Source organism: Schistocerca americana, chromosome 7 (genome assembly GCF_021461395.2).
Source record: "Schistocerca americana isolate TAMUIC-IGC-003095 chromosome 7, iqSchAmer2.1, whole genome shotgun sequence".
Taxonomy (NCBI): Eukaryota; Metazoa; Arthropoda; class Insecta; order Orthoptera; family Acrididae; genus Schistocerca; species Schistocerca americana.
The window spans coordinates 340,703,848-340,725,503 of NC_060125.1; the positions used below are offsets into that span (position 1 = coordinate 340,703,848).

The 21,656-nt window shown below is 38.6% G+C and overlaps 1 protein-coding gene across 1 annotated transcript in view; it reads left to right on the forward strand.

Moving 5' to 3' along the window:
- The window catches only part of LOC124622512 (fat-like cadherin-related tumor suppressor homolog), an 883,388-nt gene that overhangs the window by 699,163 nt on the left and 162,569 nt on the right, over positions 1 to 21,656 (forward strand). Inside the window, exon 6 of the mRNA XM_047148232.1 lies at positions 13,126 to 13,284. Within this exon, the coding sequence (XP_047004188.1) occupies positions 13,126 to 13,284 (159 nt within the window). The remainder of the gene's footprint in view (positions 1 to 13,125; positions 13,285 to 21,656) is intronic.

A 21,656-nucleotide genomic window follows, 5' to 3' on the forward strand; every position in this document is an offset into this window, starting at 1 on the left:
TGTGTTCATCTCTTGGTCTCCCTCTACGATTTTTACCCTCCACGCTGCCCTCCAATACTAAATTGGTGATCCCTTGATGCCTCAGAACATGTCCTACCAACCGATCCCTTCTTCTGGTCAAGTTGTGCCACAAACTTCTCTTCTCCCCAATCCTATTCAATACTTCATTAGTTACGTGATCTACCCATCTAATTTTCAGCATTCTTCTGTAGCACTTCCATACATGGCTACACTCCATACAAATACTTTCAGAAATGACTCCCTGACACTTAAATCTATACTCGATGTTAGCAAATTTCTCTTCTTCAGAAACGCTTTCCTTGCCATTGCCAGTCTACATTTTATATCCTCTCTACTTCGACCATCATCAGTTATTTTGCTCCCCAAATAGCAAAACTCCTTTACTACTTTAAGTGTCTCATTTCCTAATCTAATTCCCTCAGCATCACCCGACTTAATTCGACTACATTCCATTATCCTCGTTTTGCTTTTGTTGATGTTCATCTTATATCCTCCTTTCAAGACACTGTCCATTCCATTCAACTGCTCTTCCAAGTCCTTTGCTGTCTCTGACAGAATTACAATGTCATCGGCGAACCTAAAAGTTTTTATTTCTTCTCCATGCATTTTAATGCCTACTCCAAATTTTTCTTTTGTTTCCTTTACTGCTTGCTCAATATACGGATTGAATAACATCGGGGAGAGGCTACAACCCTGTCTTACTCCCTTCCCAACCACTGCTTCCCTTTCATGTCCCTCGACTCTTACAACTGCCATCTGGTTTCTGTACAAATTGTAAATAGCCTTTCGCTCCCTGTATTTTACCCCTGCCACCTTTAGAATTTGAAAGAGACTATTCCAGTCAACATTGTCAAAAGCTTTCTCTAAGTCTACAAATGCTGAAACGTAGGTTTGCCTTTCCTTAATCTTTCTTCTAAGATAAGTCGTAAGGTCAGTATTGCCTCACGTGTTCCAGTATTTCTACGGAATCCAAACTGATCTTCCCCGAGGTCGGCTTCTACTAGTTTTTCCATTCGTCTGTAAAGAATTCGTATTAGTATTTTGCAGCTGTGGTTTATTAAACTGATTGTTCGGTGGTTTTCACATCTGTCAACACCTGCTTTCTTTGGGATTGGAATTATTATATTCTTCTTGAAGTCTGAGGGTATTTCGCCTGTTTCATACATCTTGCTCACCAGATGGTATAGTTTTGTCAGGACTGGCTCTCCCAAGGCCGTCAGTAGTTCCAATGGAATGTTGTCTACTCCGGGGGCCTTGTTTCGACTTAGGACTTTCAGTACTCTGTCAAACTCTTCACGCAGTATCGTATCTCCCATTTCATCGTCATCTACATCCTCTTCCATTTCCATAATATTGTCCTCAAGTACATCGCCCTTGTATAGACTCTCTATATACTCCTTCCACCTTTCTGCTTTCCCTTCTTTGCTTAGAACTGGGTTCCCATCTGAGCTCTTGATGTTCATACAAGTGGTTCTCTTATCTGCAAAGGTATCTTTAATTTTCCTGTAGGCAGTATCTCTCTTACCCCTAGTGAGATAAGCCTCTACATCCTTACATTTGCGCTCTAGCCATCCCTGCTTAGCCGTTTTGCACTTCCTGTCGATCTCATTTTTGAGACGTTTGTATTCCTTTTTGCCTGCTTCATTTACTGCATTTTTATATTTTCTCCTTTCATCAATTAAATTCAATATTTCTTCTGTTACCCAAGGATTTCTACTAGCCCTCGTCTTTTTACCTACTTGGTCCTCTGCTGCCTTCACTACTTCATCCCTCAAAGCTACCCATTCTTCTTCTACTATATTTCTTTCCCCCATTCCTGTCAATTGTTCCGTTCTTTCAGTTTATCCAGGTCCCATCTCCTTAAATTTCCACCTTTTTGCAGTTTCTTCAGTTTTAATCTACAGGTCATAACCAACAGATTGTGGTCAGAGTCCACATCTGCCCCTGGAAATGTCTTACAATTTAAAACCTGGTTCCTAAATCTCTGTCTTACCATTATATAATCTATCTGATACCTTTTAGTATCTCCAGGGTTCTACCATGTATACAACCTTCTTTCATGATTCTTAAACCAAGTGTTAGCTATGATTAAGTTATGCTCTGTGCAAAATTCTACCAGGCGGCTTCCTCTTTCATTTCTTAGCCCCAGTCCATATTCACCTACTACGTTCCCTTCTTTCCCTTTTCCTACTACCGAATTCCAGTCACCCATGACTATTCAATTTTCGTCACCCTTCACTATCTGAATAATTTATTTTATTTCATCATGCATTTCTTCAATTTCTTCGTCATCTGCGGAGCTAGTTGGCATATAAACTTGTACTACTGTAGTAGGTGTGGGCTTCGTATCTATCTTGGCCACAATAATGCGTTCACTATGCTGTTTGTAGTAGCTTACCCGCATTCCTATTTTCCTATTCATTATTATACCTACTCCTGCATTACCCCTATTTGATTTTGTGTTTATAACCCTGTAGTCACCTGACCAAAAGTCTTGATCCTCCTGCCACCGAACTTCACTAATTCCCACTATATCTAACTTTAACCTATCCATTTCCCTTTTTAAATTTTCTAACCTACCTGCCCGATTAAGGGATCTGACATTCCACGCTCCGATCCGTAGAATGCCAGTTTTCTTGCTCCTGATAACGACGTCCTCTTGAGTAGTCCCCGCCCGGAGATCCGAATGGGGGACTATTTTACCTCCGGAATATTTTACCCAATAGGACGCCATCATCATTTAATCATACAGTAAAGCTGCATGCCCTCGGGAAAAATTACGGCCGTAGTTTCCCCTTGCTTTCAGCCGTTCGCAGTACCAGCACAGCAAGGCCGTTTTGGTTATTGTTACAAGGCCAGATCAGTCAATCATCCAGACTGTTGCCCTTGCAACTACTGAAAAGGCTGCTGCCCCTCTTCAGGAACCACACGTTTGTCTGGCCTCTCAACAGATACCCCTCCGTTGTGGTTGCACCTACGGTACGGCTATCTGTATCGCTGAGGCACGCAAGCCTCCCCACCAACGGCAAGGTCCATGGTTCATGGGGGGGCAGTACCGACGGGTTTTCGAGAGATCCACAATATGTGCAACAGCATATATTTATAGAACTTACATTATAATATAAAACCTATCAAATACAAGCTTCAACTAAAACGACGAAAGGCAATATGGCGTTTCCTCAGAATTCGATAGGCCCATGAAAATTGACAAAAATCTACAATGGTCGAAAGTGGGCATACACACATCATAGTGACTTCACAATAGATAGCTCTGCGGTGAGCCTCATATTTCCCACAAAAGGATGTGTACCGATTGATTTGAAGAGAGAGTGGTATCTAGTGAATACCTAGGAAACTAAGTACGTGTTATCTGAACCAAAATCTTCGGAATATTAGTAGTAAGGCTAGGCAGTTAAAATACTTCCCTAATTTCCGCAGTACCGAAATTTTCTTCTCAAAAATTTACCGAAGGTTTCCGTTTTTCAAAATTGCTAAAAACAGAAAAAAATAATCTGGAGTCGCTGTGAGTGTCACTGTCGCTGAGAAAGGAGCGATGAGGAAGGCAGCCTCATCTGCTTGCCGGAGTCCTGGCATTATTACCCTTAACCATGTGCTGAGATATACGTAATGGTACACAACTACCGCGTGACGTTGTCTAGGATGGGGAGACTTGGCCCAAGGATCAATCAAACCAGTTAAGAAAAATGTATTTGTAAGGTTTCAACAATTAATTAAAAACACATTAGGAACAACAACAACAAATCTGACGAGAATTTAATAAATACGTATTGCCCCAATATGTGCTGTAGTGTTCACTTTGCGTCCAGGTAAGACTTTAGTACACTGTCACACTGACCCACATTATACTGTTATGAAAATATCTATGTCCAAATACAACAAATAAGCTTTGCACTTAACTGTCACAGTTATGGAAGCTAATACTTTCAACAATGCGCATCACAGAGGCAAGGAAATTTGTTTCTGTTTCTTGAGAATTGATTGCTCATCACTAAGTTTTAGTTCCTATAAAGAGATACCATGTAATTATTAGGACACACACAAATTTTAGCACAAGCTTATGTGACAGAAGAACGATGCAAAAATTTAAAACAGTATCTATGCTTCAACACGACCGTTACAACAAGAAGAATTTGTGTGACAGTTTAACAATTCACCTCATCATATAATCGAGACATCAGTCATTTTGCTGCCCAAATGGCAAACCTCATCTACTACCTTAAGTATCTCATTTCCTAATCTAATTCCCTGTGCATCCCCAGATTTAATTAAGCTACATTTCGTTATCCTAATTTAGTTTTTGTTGACGTTCATCTTATATCTTCCTTTCAAGACACTGTCCATTCCGTTCAACTAATCTTCCAAGTCTTTTGCTGTCTCTGACAAAATTACAGTGTCATCGACAACCCTCATGGTTTTTATTGCTTCCCCTGGATTTTAGTTCCTACTCCAAATTTTTCATTTGTTTCGTCTACTGCTTGCTCAGTATACAGACTGAATAACACCGGGGAAAGGCTACAACCCTGTCTCACCCCCTTGTCGACTACTGCTTCCCTTTCGTACCCCTCGACTCTTGTAACTGCCACCTGGTTTCTGCACTAATCGTAAATAGCCTTTCGCTCCTTATATTTTACCCCTGCCACATTCAGAATACGAAAGAGAGTATTCCAGACAACATTGCCAAAAGCTTTGTCTAAGTTTACAAATGCTATAAACGTAGGTTTGACTTTCCTTAATCTGACTTCTAAGATGAGTCGTAGGGTCAATATGGCCTCTCGTGTTCCTACATTTCTACGGAATCCAAACTGATCTTCCCCAAGGTAGGCTTCTATCAGCTTTTACATTCGTCTATCAAGAATACGTGTTAGTATTTTGCAACCGTGATTTGCTAAACTGATAGTTCCGTAATTTTTACCTCTGTCAGCACCTGCTTTCTTTGGAATTCCCATTATTATATTTTTCTTTAAATCGTATTTTGCCTGTCTCATACGTCTTTCTCGCCAAATGGGAGACTTTTGCCATAGCTGGCTCTCCAATGCCATCAGTAATTCTAACCGAATGTTGTCTGCTCCAGGGGCCTTCTTCCAACCGAGGGTGTTTCTTTGCCCTGTCAAATTCTTCGCGCAGCATCATGTCTCCCATTTCATCTTCACCTACGTCCCCTCCCATTTCCATAATATTGTCCTGAAGTGCGTCGCCCTCGCAATAATGGCCAAAACGTCGGAAGTTTTGCACGTTGACTCTGCGCTCACACACCCAGAAGAATTTCATTGACTGTGAGAATAGCCGCGGAAGCCTACGCTTCCAAACTACTGAGAACATTCAGAGAACAGGCATTTGAAGCTGACTGTAGAACGATGCTGCTGTCACCAACGAACATTTTGCGTAAGGCCTACGAAAATAAGAGATATTAGGGCTTGTGCAGAGGCATATAGACATTTCCCCTCGCTCTGTTTACAAGTGGAACGGGAAAGGAAATAACTACTACTACAAGTAGTAGTAGTACATGATATCCTCTGCCACGCTTCGTACTGTGGCTTGCAGTGTATGTATATAGGTGTAATGTAGATGTAGCTTACTTAACATGTTGCGTCCTTCCATCCAATAAAATCAAATCACAAATTTCGTTTCATACTCTGCATAACCATACTTCCGTCAATATGCGTTACTGTGGTACTGAGGATCAGGCTCTGAGCACGATGGGACTCAACTGCTGAGGTCATAAGTCCCCTAGAACTTAGAACTACTTAAACCTAACTAACCTAAGGACAACACACACATCCATGCCCGAGGCAGGATTCGAACCTGCGACCGTAGCGGTCGCGCGGTTCCAGACTGTAGCGCCAGAACCGCTCGGCCACCAATGGCCGGCAATGTGGTACTGAGCCAAATGCTTTACGGAAGTCAAGAACTTCTGATTCTATCTGAGTGCCTTAGGCCATGGCTTTCAGGATACCACGTGACAAAAGAGCGAGTCGTGTTCCACAGTTTCCCGAATCTATGCTGCATGCCATGGAGGTGGCTATACTGTTTGAGATACCACATTACATTTGAGCTCAATTATTTGACATGTTCCTTTCATAGATGCGAGTGAAAACATCCTGAAACGATGAATAATTAGAAGAAAATTGATAACTTAAATTGCGACTGAATGCTATTAATCCTCCTTCAGTTACTAAAAGGGCACCAAGCTTTGTTCTGTGTAAATTAAGTGGCATATAACATTTGCTGTTCGACAATACCATGTTTGCTGGCGTAAGTATAGAGGAGATGTCACACATACTCGCGATATGAGATAAATAGACTGTGGTGACATTTAGTCCATCGTCAGACGGATGGTGTACTCACCTTTTTTGTGAAATTAGATTGTAATCAGTCGGTTGCGTGAAACTGTTTGTGTATAATATGTTTATTCATCTCAAACAACCAAGCCAGACCAACAGGATTCGGAAGCAAGGTGTCTGGGACAGGTGACAAATCGATTTGCCACTTGGAAAGAAATTCAGTCCCAGCGGCGCAAAAGAATTGCAAAGGAAGAAGTCGGGATTCGTGCCCGATCCGAAACGTCTGCTGGGGAATGCTTCCGGCGGCGGGTGCTGGCTGCGATTACTGCAGCACGTACTCGCATTCTGAATTTCAAATAAGAGACGCTACTGGTTTGAGGTCTTCGCTGGAAGCGGGCGCACTTCCTCTAGTGCCGCTGATCGATTGCAGAATCGACAGTAGTCTCGCAAAGGCTCCACGCTTTTAATTGCTGATGGTGCCACCCTCACACACGCTATGTCCGTGCCACAGTGATGGTAATAAATTATTGAAAATCATTTGGCTTCGTATTCCCAAGATATCACTGTATGTTTACTAACTACTCCAACTGAAACCCGCTGCCGATTTATTATGCTTTCGAAGAGAAATAATGTCAAAGGTTTGAGACTTTTTGTCTCTAAAGCATGCTAGTTACCATGCTGCATGTTACCAATGATCGACCACGTCATCATGAGGATCAAAATGTTTCGATTATCGCAGATTATCCAGATTTTTAAGAGTATCGCAGTCCGTCCTGCATAAGTTACGCGCGGCGCCAAATATCTGAGCTTTGGACCACTACAAACAATTCGAAATATAATACATATCTCCTTCAAAAATGACCCAGTGCATAAAATTTCCAAAAATGAATTTCTGAACGCGTCGATGGCGGTAACAAAGAGAGGATACGGTGCGCCAGAAAGCTGTGATCACCCAGTGAACTAAACGGGCGCTTTATTTAGTCAATTTCTGAACTGCACGTATCGATAAGCACTCAGTTGCGTGGCTTCCATTGTTGTATTAATACGACGACGCCGTTGCTTTGTAAACAGTGTTCAACTTGTCTCGCCCACTCATTCATCGACAGCATGCGTCTTATCCTGTCGCGCCAATTAGTTCCATGTTTACTTTTGCTGAAGCCTGTCGGAATTTTTTTATTACCGACCTGAAATTGGTAATTTTGATGGGAAGAACAGTACTTTTGACTACAGTTGTACCAGTGTGCCCGCTCTGCTCAGAACATGTTATAAGGGAATACTTACCTAATGATCGAAAATTTACTTTTTTTAAAGTCAAAGTAGGGTATATACATTTATATGAAGTAACTCCTTTAAGAGTTAGACATTTAGTGTGTGTACTGTATTTACAATACATAAATTATCACCTACATGTAATGTGTAATACAAATTGTACTTATGCCAAAAATTTCAACTACTAAAGTAGCAAGAAAGAGATTGCTGGGGTGCTGCATCCTCTGTTGTAAATTAGGTAACATTGGTATGGCCCCCACTCATGTTTACTGACTTAAGTAGGCTACTTATCATGGATTATACACTTTAGGAAGCAAAATAGACAATGTGCTGTTTCCTTAAGACTATGCAAATCCCTTTTTTTGCTGCAATTTTATTAGAAACTTTAAAGCATAATGTAAAAAAGAAGTATATGTGACAAACCAACTACATTAAATATAGGCCTCTAATATAAAAATGGAGCTGCAAAACAGCTTCTCACTTCATTTCTGTGTACTCCAATGTATTTCTAGAAAAATTGGACATGCTGTTAGATGTACTAAGAGGGACCAGATGGTTGCATTATGACATAGTAATTGGTGGAGATCTGAATGCAGATTTTGATATAATAACGCATAAACGTACTGTGACTGAGTTGAAAAACCTTCTAAGACAGTGCAATTTGCACTCAATCAATAACAGGCCCACAAGAGATAAAGCATGTCTTGACAATATTTTTGTCAACTTTAAAACTACAGAAGAAACATGTGCTGTTACAGCGTTTCCATTTTCAGATCATGACTCTGTATCTTTAAACTATACAAGTAGGTTCTGTATTGATAATAGTAATATTCCTAAGCCTGTCCCAAAAGTTATAATCACCAGGCCTGTCACAGATGACAAAATTGTTCAGCTCTGTAAGTCCCTTGCTGAGAGAGACTGGTTCAACCAATGTCATGGTGACACAAGTTATAGTCTTAGTGCTGATTTGTCAGGGAAACTATTATTTGAGAGATTTTTTAAAACATTTCTGACACAATTTAATGACAACATCCCCATAAAGAAATGCAAATTAACTGACAAAGGCTTAACAAACAGGGCTACAAACAGACAAAATTCATGGTTCCCTAAACAATTATCAAATATGAAAAACCAAGTTATGGTTTTGCACAATATATGTAGCAATCAGAAAACAGAACGTGCCGGATTAGCCTATACAAAATGCAGGAATGAGTATAAAAAAGCCATCGTGGAAGCCAAAAAAGCACATAATTTCAATACCATTGATAATTCCACAAATAAGTGCAAAGCTGCATGGAAATTAATAAATGGTGTTGCTAAAGATGTGAGAAGCAAAAAAATTAATATAAGTCCCCAAAAATTCAATGATTTCTTTATTAAATCTGTTGAAAATGTAGGAAATACTATAATCAAACCTGATATCAGTTCATCAGAGTTACTTTCTAAAAATATTTGCATTATACCAACAGACACAGGTACGTTTATGTTCTCCGAGGTCTCACCTAGTCATGTCCTAAGCATTGTAAAACGGATGAAATCTTCAGACAGTGTAGATATATATGACATATCCTGTAATTTACTAAAGAAAGTAATAGACTATATTGTGTACCCCTTAACATTCTGTATAAATAAATGCATATCTGAAGGATATTTTCCCGAAGAACTCAAAGTGGCTAGGGTAATTCCAATATATAAAAAGGGAGATATGGACTCACCTTCCAGTTACAGACCAATCTCCATAGTCCCAGCTTTTTCTAAAATACTGGAATGTGTAATTTACCAACAGCTATCTGTCTATTTTGAAAAATTTGGAATAATTAGTGAATCTCAGTATGGTTTTAGGAAAAAGTTGTCTACTGTGGATGCTATAGATTTTGTAGTCAAATACTTACATCAGGTGTTTGAGGATAAGGGCTATGCGCAACTCACATTTTGTGATCCAAGCAAAGCTTTTGACTGTGTAAAGCATAAGCCACTCCTAGAAAAATTGGAATTCTATGGCATTAGACACAACAGCCTTAAATTAATAAAATCATATCTCCAGAATCGTAAGCAAGTTGTTTGTGCAGGGAGAGAAATGTCGAGTATAGAGCAAGTCAAGGTAGGTGTTCCGCAGGGATCTGTGCTGGGCCCCTTTTTGTTCCTGATAATGATAAATGATCTTCCGTCATTTATCAAGTCCACCACTGTGTTGTATGCAGATTATACAACATTTCTTCATGCTAGTGAGGATTTCAATAGCCTTAAAACTTGTGCAGAAAAGACAATTGACCAAGCATCCTATTGGTTCAAGGCAAATGGATTCCTGTTGAATGAAAACAAAACACAGTAGATGATCTGTAGTCTTAGAGACAAGCTTCTATCAGATGATCCAAGTTATGTCAAATTTTTGGGGGTATACAATGATGATAATTTATCTTGTGGTCAACATGTACAATATATTAGTGGTAAATTGTCAAGAGTTATTTACCTGTTAAGGCGACTTATGGGTTGTGTTCCTGAAAAATATGTTAGAACATCCTATTTTTCATTCTTTCAAAGTATAATAACATATGGAATTATTTTGTGGGGGAACTCTAGCTGTGTACATGACATATTAATACTGCAAAAAAAAAAAGCTATTAGGATAATTACTGGTTCTGCATATAAGGCACACTGTAGACGTTCTGTGAACAGAAAATAATGACTGTTATAAACTTGTACATATACTATGTTCTAATTTATACGAAGAAGAAATTACCAGGAACAAAAACCAGAGAAAATGTACACAACCACAATACAAGAAGGAATAGGTGCCTCTGTATTCCTTACCACAGACTGTCAAAGTCACTCAACAGCTACGAAATCATGGGGTACAAATTATTTAATAATCTTCCTCAATCTGTTCAAGAATTACCTGAACAATTATTCAGACAAACAATTCATCACTGGCTAGTCCTCCACCCATTCTATGACATAAGAGAATTTATCAACTGTAATATAATACTATAATGTTAACAAGAAACCTGTTGTTTCTTTCAAACTATTAATTGTATTTTACTATGTATATGACGTTGTCTATTGCTGTAATGGCCCAATGACAATAAATTTATTATTATTATTATTATTATTATTATTATTATTATTATTATATGTAGGTCTAGCTAAAACACAATATTATTTTTGCCAAATTGTAAGTGATATTGTGCTCTAATTGTAATAAAAATATTTGTAGTTAATATACAGGGAATGCATGCAGCATCTGTACATTGTTTGTGATCAGGTTGGAAGAAAGAAGAATGTCGAAGACATTTGCAGCACTTTCAGAACACAAAGGGGTTACAAGGTGCAATACCTATTTTTGAAGGATATATCATTATTATCATCATTACTGAAATGTTATCATTAGCATTGTGGTTAATTTACAACCTACTGCAAGATAGCACAGATTAGCCAAATGCTAAAATTTCATAGTGAAATGGCACACAATCTAATGCTCAGGGAATGTACAGCAACATAATTATGCCCTGTCTTTGCCCCAGCACTAAAAACATTTCATATCCTTAGGGTAAAAAGGGATGTAGGCTATTGGTGAATATATCTTGTCATACAATATTCAGACTGTGATCATATTTACATTTACTTTTGATAAGAATTGTAGGCTACTGAATGGAGGGTAACGGCATATGTAGTTATACCTACAACCCCTAGGAGTTGTGGTGTATGTTGTAGTACTACATCTTATGTAAAAGAACGGGTCATTATTGTTTTCTTCAGTCCAAATACTTGTTTGATGCAGCTCTCCATGCTGCTGTAACGTGTGTAATCATCTTCATCTCTGAACAACTAGTGCAAACTACATCTCTCTCTCTTCCCGCCAATATTAAACTGATTTCTCAGAAGGTATCCTATCAACCAGTACCTTCTTTCAGTCAAGCCATGCTGCCACAAGTTTCTTTTCACCCCTTGTCTGAAATGTTTATCACCCATGCTTCACTTCCACACGAAGCTACACTCCAGACAAATACCACCAGAAAAGACTTCTTAACACTTAGATATATAATCAGTTTTAATAGACTTCTCTTCTTCAGAAACACTTTTTCTTGTCATTATCAATCTACATTTTATGTCCTCTCTACTTTGTGCATCATCAGGTATTTTGCCACCTAAACAGCAAAACTCGTCAACTTTTAGTGTCTTATTTCCAAATCTACCGTAATTCCCTCTCCATTGTCTGATTTAATTTTACTGCATTCTATTAACCTTATTTTGCCTTTTGTCATTGTTAATCTTCTTCTTTCAAGACACTGCCCATTCCATTCAGCTACTTTTCCAAGTTTTTTGCTGCCTTTGAGAGAACTAAAATGTCATTGGATGACTTAAAAGTTTTTATTTCTTCTCTGTTAACTACAATTCCTTCTCCAAATTTTCCTTTGGTTTCCTTCACTGCTTGCTCACTATACAGATTGGATAACATCAGGGATAGGCTACAACCCTGCCTCAGCCCCTTCTTGACCAGTCCATCCCTTTCCCTCCCCTTCTTCTTGACCAGTACTTCCCTTTCGTGCCCCTTAACTCTTATGGCTGCTGTCTGACGTCTGTACAATTTGTAAATAACGTTTTCATCCCTGTGTTTTACGCCTGCTACCTTTAGAGTTTCAAAGAGTGTGTTCCAGTCAACATTGTCAAAAGCCTGTCAACAGCCATTAACATGGGTTTGCCTTTCCTTAACATATCTTCTGAGAGAAGTCTTTGGGTCAGTATTGCCTCACTTGTTCCTGCATTTCTCCGGAATCTAATCTGATCTTTCCCTTGGTCAGCTTCTCCATTTTGCCCAGTCTTCTGTAAAAAAATTTGTGTCAGTATTTTGCAGTCACGGCCTTTTAAACTGATAGCTCGGTAATCTGTCAGCACATGCTTTCTTGTAATTAGAATTATTACATTCCCTCTTGATGTCCGAGGGTTCTCCAGTCACAGACATCTTGCACACCAGGTGGAATAGCTTTGTCATGGCTGGTTCTCCCAAAGATATTAGTAGTTCTGATGGAATGTCGTTTACTCCCAGGGCCATGTTTCGATTTAGGTCTTTCAGTGGAGTGTCAAATTCTTCGCACAATATCATAACTCAACTTCATCTATGTCATCTTCCCTTTCTGTTAAATTTCCTTCAAGTACATTTCCCTTGTACAGTATTCTATATACTCTTTCCATATTTGAGCTTTCTCTTCCTTGCTTAGTACTGGATTTCCATCAGAGCTCTTGACATTTATACCACTGCTTCTCTTTTCTCCAAGGAAATAGGTAAGTACTTCAAAAGGAACCAGAATTGTTGACTTAAATGAGTCTGTCGGCAGTACCTGGGTTGACACCTCTTAAAGCACGTACTGGCCAACCCTTCTATTAATGTACTTTGGGAGTGACGCTTTGGTGATTTAGAGGAGTGGATTGTTTATGACTGGAATTAGTTTTGCTTCATTTAAATCATGAGTTGTTAACAGTTATGACTATTTGAGGAAATACAACAGTTGTAAAATTAATTCTTGAACTTTTGCAGGTCACAGTAAGTGACAACGGAACTCCACCACTCTCTTCTACAACTCAGGTGGTTGTAATAGTGACAGACATCAATGACCATGCTCCTGAGTTCACTGAACGTACACTGTACAAAGTGACCATACCCGAGTCAGCTGGGAAAGACATACCTTTGTTCCAGGTGAGTATGTTCACTTCTTTACGGTAGGAAGTATTTTGCATGAATAAATTGTTTATATATACTATACCCACTTTGTACACCACTTTCACCTGCAAACACACTTTGGTATTAAACTGAACACTATTTTGGAGCATCACCTACTGCACTTCCCACCTCTGCTCTTCTTGTGAGTAGGTAGTTACACACACTAGGAAAACATGTCTGCCTTCTGTTTTGCAAAGCTAAGTGATATTGCTTGAAATATCTGTAAATAGTGAGTTAAATTTTTCCCATGACATCCTTTTAGGCCATCAGAAAAGCCTTTTGTAACATTTTTATTTTTACAGAAACTGGTATAACTGTTTTCATAAAATTTGACAACACTGAATGATAGATTTTTATTGTTTCAGTGAATGTACATGTAAATATTTTAAGTAATTGAAAGGAAATATTATTTATTTATTTCAAAGTTATGTTCAGGAAAAGCATGTAAGGTGTAGGCAGTGGAGAAAAATGTGTAAGTTAGTACAGGGTACATTAACTCAATCACAAATATGCCTCAAGACACCCAAAGCAATAGAAACAAAAAACAAGCAGTTGTATTTTCTGTTTGTGCCACACCTTCTGTGGGCTTGCTCTTTTTCAACATAATGTACACTTTCCATCATTACTCTTTCTTGCTTTCCATTGCAGTGCTTCAAAGAAAGGAGTCTCAGCTCTGAAATTCTAAGAATTTGTTCAAATATTTAATTTCCAGTGTACCATCAATGCTTACAATTCTTGAATAAGCAGCATATTTCAGTCCCATGACATATTTTCATGTCAAACTGTCATTATTTGTGGCCTTATGCAGTCATCAGAACAGAGATATTTTCTACATTTTTCTATTTTTTCTCCTTACAAAAATTCACAAAATGAAGTTTTGAGTGTGCCCTAAATATGTAGCTATTCATTAGGTCTGCTCCAAAATGACATTTATGGCTGTGCAAAAAACTGTAAAGGAGAAAGTAGGCATTCTTTGGTGATACAAATAACTGTATGTTACAGAAAGGCTCATATGTTTACAAAGGTACACATATATTGTGCACTGTAATTACTTTTGTTGTTCACCTCAGTTGTCACAGAACTGTTAACAAAACAAAAGCTAGAGAATCTTTACTCTTAGAAAGTTAAAATAATCTTCCTTTTCTTTTCAGCAACAGATTAGTGATAGCAAGTAGCTATCTTGCCCTTAAGAAAGCAAAGAAACACTTATAAGGCAGGGAGGGGAAAAATGATATAGACTCGTAGTTCACCCAGTCTTATACATTTATAAGTTCTTCAAAGTCCTGTTTTGACAACCTCATTATTCTCATTACTTACAATTGCATTATATTTAATAGAATCAATAAGAACAACGAGTCACCATTACGTGTACACACTGAGTGATGGGAAAGGATAGAGGGTGAATTCCGAAGGGACCAAACTGCTGAGGTCATTGGTCACAAAGGGTAGGAAAAAGGAACTTAAACATAGCAGCTTAGCCCTCAAACTTCTGCTATTAATATGATACACAAAAGTTCTGGGAGGAATACATATAATGGAAGGAATAAAGGTGACCACTTATTATGATGAGAAGCTGAGCGATGAAAGGCTGAGGGGCATTGCCCTTTTTCAGAGCTCATGAGTACAAAACACACATACACAAAGCTAAATTGTACTCAATGGATACACTCCCTGAGGTGGTCAAGCTTTACCACTAGGAAAATGTTGTTTGCCAAAACAATGGGACTGTGAGTGTGTGTTCGTTTTGTGTTAGTTTCTTCTGAAGAAGGAGTGGTTATATTTACTTCCATTATTTATAAAGGTTTTCTCTTTTTGAGGGCACAAAAACCGACACACTTGTACACAATACAATTTCATTTCAAATTTTTACCTACAATTGACACATCATTATGTACCTTGCTCTGCATTCAGGTTTCTGGTTCAGCAATTAATATTTTAATTGTAATGTGGCTTAGACTTTCTTTGGTTTTTTTTTTAACTGCAACAGTGTTAAGACTATTTTACAGAAAACAAATTCTGAATCTACTGGCACTAAACGTACGCAACACTCTAGGGGTGAAACTTATTGGTACTGGGCTTAAATGGACAGCTAACCTTCCTGTTTCTGTTGCCAGGATGCAAATATAAATCATTGTTATTATAAGTATGGCAAATAGATGTATCTTCTGCACCTGTTAGACAGCAAAGGGTATTTGCTGTGCAGTTTAACTAACATATTAATTTTTAGATGTCTTTAATTAGACTAATTTCTTTGGGAATTGCTTATTTCAACAGCTGCATGTCTGATTAGAAAATATGCATTCGGGTAAATCATTTTCAGTTCGATCAAACATAGACTGGTTATCAGACACCAGAAAAAAACTGCTTGAAAATCAATTCCTAATATGTTATTTGGTGCCTTATATACATGCAATGAAATGGAAAACTTTTAAGCACATACCAGAAACCTGTTATAATTTTAAGGATGTAGATATGCTCACAGACTAATGCTTTCACATATGTAGAGCAAAAGAATGGCACTGCAATTCTCAGTAGAAAATCCTATTAAGTAATATGTATTTTACAGCATGTAAATTTATACATATAGTTATAAGAACTGGAAGTGGCTCTCATGAATGAAAGCTTAAAATACATGTACATAAATATCAGATACATATGACAATTTCTTAGAATTATAAGTTGTAGTTATACCATGGGCGGCTTAAGAAAAGTCAACAGGGTGTGTCAAACCGTGTATACGTACTTTGAACTGTCAAAGAAAATTTATTTTCCATTTTACAAGGTAAAATTTCTGAAAAGGAAAGAGTTAGCTCCAATTTGAAAAGTAAATGGGCTTCTTTCTTATGAATGTTCAAAATGGTGGCTTTCAGCATCAATACTTTTCTAGTATTAGTCACTCTTGATTCCATACATCTTACAAAGGTGTACATTGTGATTTCTGTGCACACCACTTGCATCTCATTTCAAAGTGTGTCCAGATTGTGTGGTTTACATTTGTACACTTTATCTTTTACTGTGCCCCATAAGAAGAAATCGAATGGCATTAGATGTGGAGAGTGTGGAGGAAGCTCGATTTGCCCACCTGTGTCCAATCCACTGGCCTGGAAAATTTAGATCCATGTATGGTCATACATCCCTGTAATAGTGCAGTGGGGTGCCATCTCATTGGTAATAAAATGTGTCACACTGTGTAATGGACGAGTGTATAGAATCAACAAGCATTGTTAGGTACTTTTCTCGAGTTACATTACCTTCAAAGCAGGAAAGCCCAAAGTGTCCCCTTGCAGCCAAACCAGCCGATTACACACAACTGTGCATGTTGACAGTTCTATTAAATTTGAATCAAGCTTCATTCAACCAAATTATGCCACCCATAAATCCTGGTTCACATCTCTCATCTCATGAGTCCATTCACAAAATTCTAATTTTCCACCTGGATTATCATCACTTACATGTTACACATGAAACATACCTTTCTTCAGAGTGTGTAGCACACACCTTCTTTACCCTCATGTCACCCTTGCCTTGGGGATTTTGGAGATAAATGCTGAAACAGTTCCATGAGTACAGCCAAGGATTCATCACTTGTAGCTGTATGAGATCACCCTGATTGCCCTTTATGTGGATCACATAATGTTCCAAGAACTTCGAATCTGCCTCATAAATGTGTAATTGTTAAACTTGAAGGTGTTTCTGTACCATACTGCTGTGCTCCCTGTGAACCACAGCAGCATTTTCAGACTTCCAGTACCACTTAATCACATGCTTCAGGGATCCAAAGTTCATACATATTTCTGCCATGTTGAAGTTACTTCTCTGCCACTAACTAAAGTTTGTGTCATGTGAGAAGGCGACCCAGGTTTCAGCTGTTCTGTGTATCCCCCTCCTCTAGCCACTGGCAGCCAATAATATTCATTCTCTTTCTGGGGGCCTAGCAGAGAGGTACAGCTAGAGAGCAAGAATGTTGCTCGTACATGCTGCACTGTTGCCGTTTTTCTTTCTTTTTTTCTTTTTTTTTCAGTAGTATAGCTGTGAATGTGTACCCATAAATGTTTAAGTGCAATTAAAAAAGATACAGGTGACGGTCATAAATGTGAAGTGCATCACAAGCAGGCGAGGGGGATTATTTACCGCATTTGTAACTTTTTCAAATGTGAATTTTAAAGCAGATCTCCTACTGTTGACATATGAAAACACAAGAATGGACTCCAGAACCATGTTGTGCTGGCAAGAGAACTATAAACAAAAGTGTCAGAGCTATAGGAAGTGTAGAAAAAGTTGGTTTCGTGTCGCCTGGAAAGCTTCGAAATCATAAGAAACCTGTAACATAAATGGATAGTTTTAACAACGATGTTTTAAATTGCTCCATGTGAATTATTAATGCCCATCACCACAAAAACATGTTACAGTTATGCTGGCTTCAATGCTAAGCGATTCGTCAATGTAAAGAATTTGAAAAGACATTGGTTCCAGATATGTTAAGAAGAGAGTTTTTAGTTCAAAGAAGTGGCATTGGTGCAGCATGAACTACATCCAATATAAAGATTCATGATACAGGAGAAGAAGGTAGTTCAACAGTGTATTACCTTGATGAAACATGGTTCAGTAAAAATCATTCCAGGAAGATCTGCTGGAAAATGAGTGATGGTACTGGCGGTTTCAAAGTTCTCATAGGAATAGGTACTCAGATAATTATTCTGCATGCTGACTATTCTTCTTCTGGTTTTGCTTCTGAGAATAAACTTGTATTTACGTGTAAGAAAAACAGCAGTGACTACCATTTTGAAATGAACGCTGTCAGTTTTGTGATGTGATTCACAATTCTGGTCATACTTTGCTTCGAATTTGGAATTGCCAGTTACAATTCAACTGTTACAGAGAAAACGTGAAGTACAAACACCAGAAAAGCGGATTTTTTCCCCAGCTTAAAAATAAAAATACGAAGCACAGTATAGTCGAGACTGGTGCCGATCTGCAGCTCGTTAATTTATACAAGTCACGTGACAGAATGTACCAAGTTGACTTCCTTGCTCGTGAATGGGGTCTCACAGTTTTTCATTTACACTTGCGTCACTTAGTGTACCCCCATGAAATTAATTTGGGCAAAGAGTTTTAAGGCTGTGTGGGGGGAGGAAAAAAAATAAAAAATATTCTAAATGATATCGTTTGTACATGAGGCAACAGACAACATCTCATTTGTAGCCTGAAGCTTTAGAATGAAGGCCTTAACAGGGAAGTGATGATGGATATAAGCCTTGAACCTATCATTGTAAATTTACAATCAGATTGTTCGGAAACGGACTCAGATAGAAGTAACAATGGTGTTATGATGGAGACTTTGGAACAAAGTAATAACAGTTTTTAGCTTTAAAGACTCATGGTCTAAAAACGTGTTTGCCAACATGTCAGTTGCATACATAATAATGAGAACTTCCTAGCCCTTTTAATTAGGACTTCATATCTTTTTGATTATGTAGGTTATAATGTTCAACATATTGCCCAAGGACAAGTTGAGTTTCTCCCACCATGTTGTATGCTTTAACACGCGAGAAAGCAGCAGGATAAATTGGTCAGAAGTCCTATATTTCTACTGTCATTTCGGTCAATGTTATCAGTCAGCATTCCCTGGAGTTATTCGCAGATGATGGTTAATTGTTTGCGTGTTCAATGGATTATAAATGCGGTCTGTCACTGCAATGTCGAACGCGCTAATTTACACTCATAATGCACGTTAACAGTGAAATACATGACAACTTACTGACCATTTTCATGATAGTCTTTTACATTAGTTTTTTCTACCACTAATTCTTTTTTACATGCAGTGAAATCACGTAACTACAGTCAAACACACACACACACACACACACACACACACACCTTACACACATTTTTAAAAATTCTGTTGAGTAGAAGCAGTTGTTAAGCAAATATAATGATTTCATTTTGTGACTGAAGTTGTTTTTGTTGTGTATTAAATTTTTACTTATAATGCAGTTCAAATTGCAATAAATGATAATTATTGCAAGCAGTTTCAATGACCTTATTGTTAGACAATTGTCATTTTGAGAGTAACTATACTTCATGTCTTCACATGTCTCACGTCCCAACATCATGCAGATTAAATCAGTGCAACAGTAGACACAATGTGAATTAATATTTCTCTCATTGTGATTGATCAAAATTAGTTTTAATATTTACGAGGGCTATCCACAAAGTACATTACGTTTTGGAATTAAAAATAAATAAAGTATTGGAAATTTTTTTTATTATATACAGATGAAAGCCACACTTAAATACTACTTTTCTACATAGTTGCCATTTAAATTAAGGCACTTATTGTAGCGATGGACGAGCTTGGAAATTCCTTCATCGTAACATACATCTGCCTGCGCCTTCAACCACGTGGTTATTTCTTCTTGAAGCTGTGTGTCATCATCAAAACGCTGCATAGCCAACCACTTCTTAATTGCTCGGAATAAGTGAAAGTCACTCGGTGCCAGGTCGGGACTGTACAGCGGATGAGGAAACAACTCCCACTTAAAAGATTCGAGAACTTCACGAGTGGCATTTGCCATGTGGGCCCGGGCGTTGTCGTGAATCAGCAAGATCTTTGAGCCCAACTTTCCTCTGCGCTTGTTTTGTATTGCTCTTCTGAGGTTGTGCAGAGTTTGGCAATACCTTTGAGAGTTTATTGTAGTGCCTCTTTCCAGGAAATCCACAAAAACCACACCTTTTCTGTCGCAAAAGACACCCGCCATCACCTTCCTTGCCGACATTGTCTGCATGCATTTCTTGGGTTTTTGGGGGGAATTTGTGTGCCCCCACTGCAATGACTGCAATTTTATCTCGCAGTTCACATGCTTAACCAATGTTTCGTCACCAGTAACGATGCGATCGAGTAATGAGTCGCCATCTTTCTCGTAAGCGTCCAAAAATGTTAACGCTGCAGCCATTCGCTGATTTGTGTGAATCTCTGTCAATATTTTTGGTATCCATCTTGCACAAAACTTGTGGTAACCAAGCTTTTCGGTAATGATTTCGTGCAACAAACTTCGTGAAATTTGTGGAAAACTCATAGAGAGTTCCGTTATTGTGAAATTACGGTTTTCACGGACTATGGCATCGACTTTTTCGACAAGTTCGGCAGTCACTATGCTGGGTCTTCCACTTCGCTCTTCGTCGTGAACGTTAGTTTGGCCATTTTTAAATTTTATGACCCATTGACACACTCCACCTTCAGTGATTATGTTGTCCCGATACACTTCACAAAGCTGCCGATAGATTTCTATTGGTGTACAGTTTTTTGCTGTCAGAAACCTTATTACAGCATGCACTTCACACTTCGCGGCATTTTCAATTAACGCTGACATTTCAAACTGTCACAGTAACTCAATGGAGTACAGCACAAACCTCTCACTAGCACGGCAGGATGCCAACTGAGCGGCGGAATGCCATGACACCAAGATGGCCACGCTAGCCCCGCCCCTAACGGACAGAAACGAAAACGTAATGTACTTTGTGTATAGCCCTCGTATTACTCCCCTCATAGATCTGAATGGAGCAGTAGACACAATGAGAATTAATATTTCTCTCATTATAGTTGATCGAAATTAGTTTTAATATTTATTACTTCCCTCATAGATTTGAACAAATAATGCAGTGTACCGTAGGCAAACGAGCCCGACTGTTGTCAACAGCAGTGCAGTTTGGCAGTGTGGACTTTGTTCACTCGCTCTCCACTACCTCTCATATGCAGTTCTCACCCACCCCCTCTCCCCACTTCCTTTCCACTCGACCTCTAAGCACGTAAGTGCCGTCCTGGGTGAAGTGGGCTGTAGTTTGAGTAGCAAGAGTGATGGTTCTGCTCCCACCTGTTGAACAAGTATAACATTACTTTCTCCCAGAAGCTGAATCCTGTATAATGGAAAATAAATTTTCTGTGACAGTTCAAAGTGCGTATAAATATTTTGATGCACTCTGTATATTTTGTAAATATTTGGAGGGGGGGGGGGGCTTAGTGCATAAAAGGATGCCTACAGAGTGAAAGAATGCTTATACTGGATCACACTATCAAATATAAACAAGCACGAAGGTTCTTGTACCTTCACCAGAGTTGATATATATGTATAGTGTGATTGGTCTCAGAAGTGGCTATCCCTCTGGTGAAGTTAAGAACATAGTGCACACAGTTGTCTGTATGCTGCAAGGAGGAGGCTGAAGTGGGAACAGTTGTTACAGGATTTAGTCACAGGTAGCTCATGGACCACCATAATACTGTTAAGGGAATAGCATTGACTGGGATCAGAGAGTAACTGCAGTAGAATGAAACACATTTCAAGGTGTAAGAG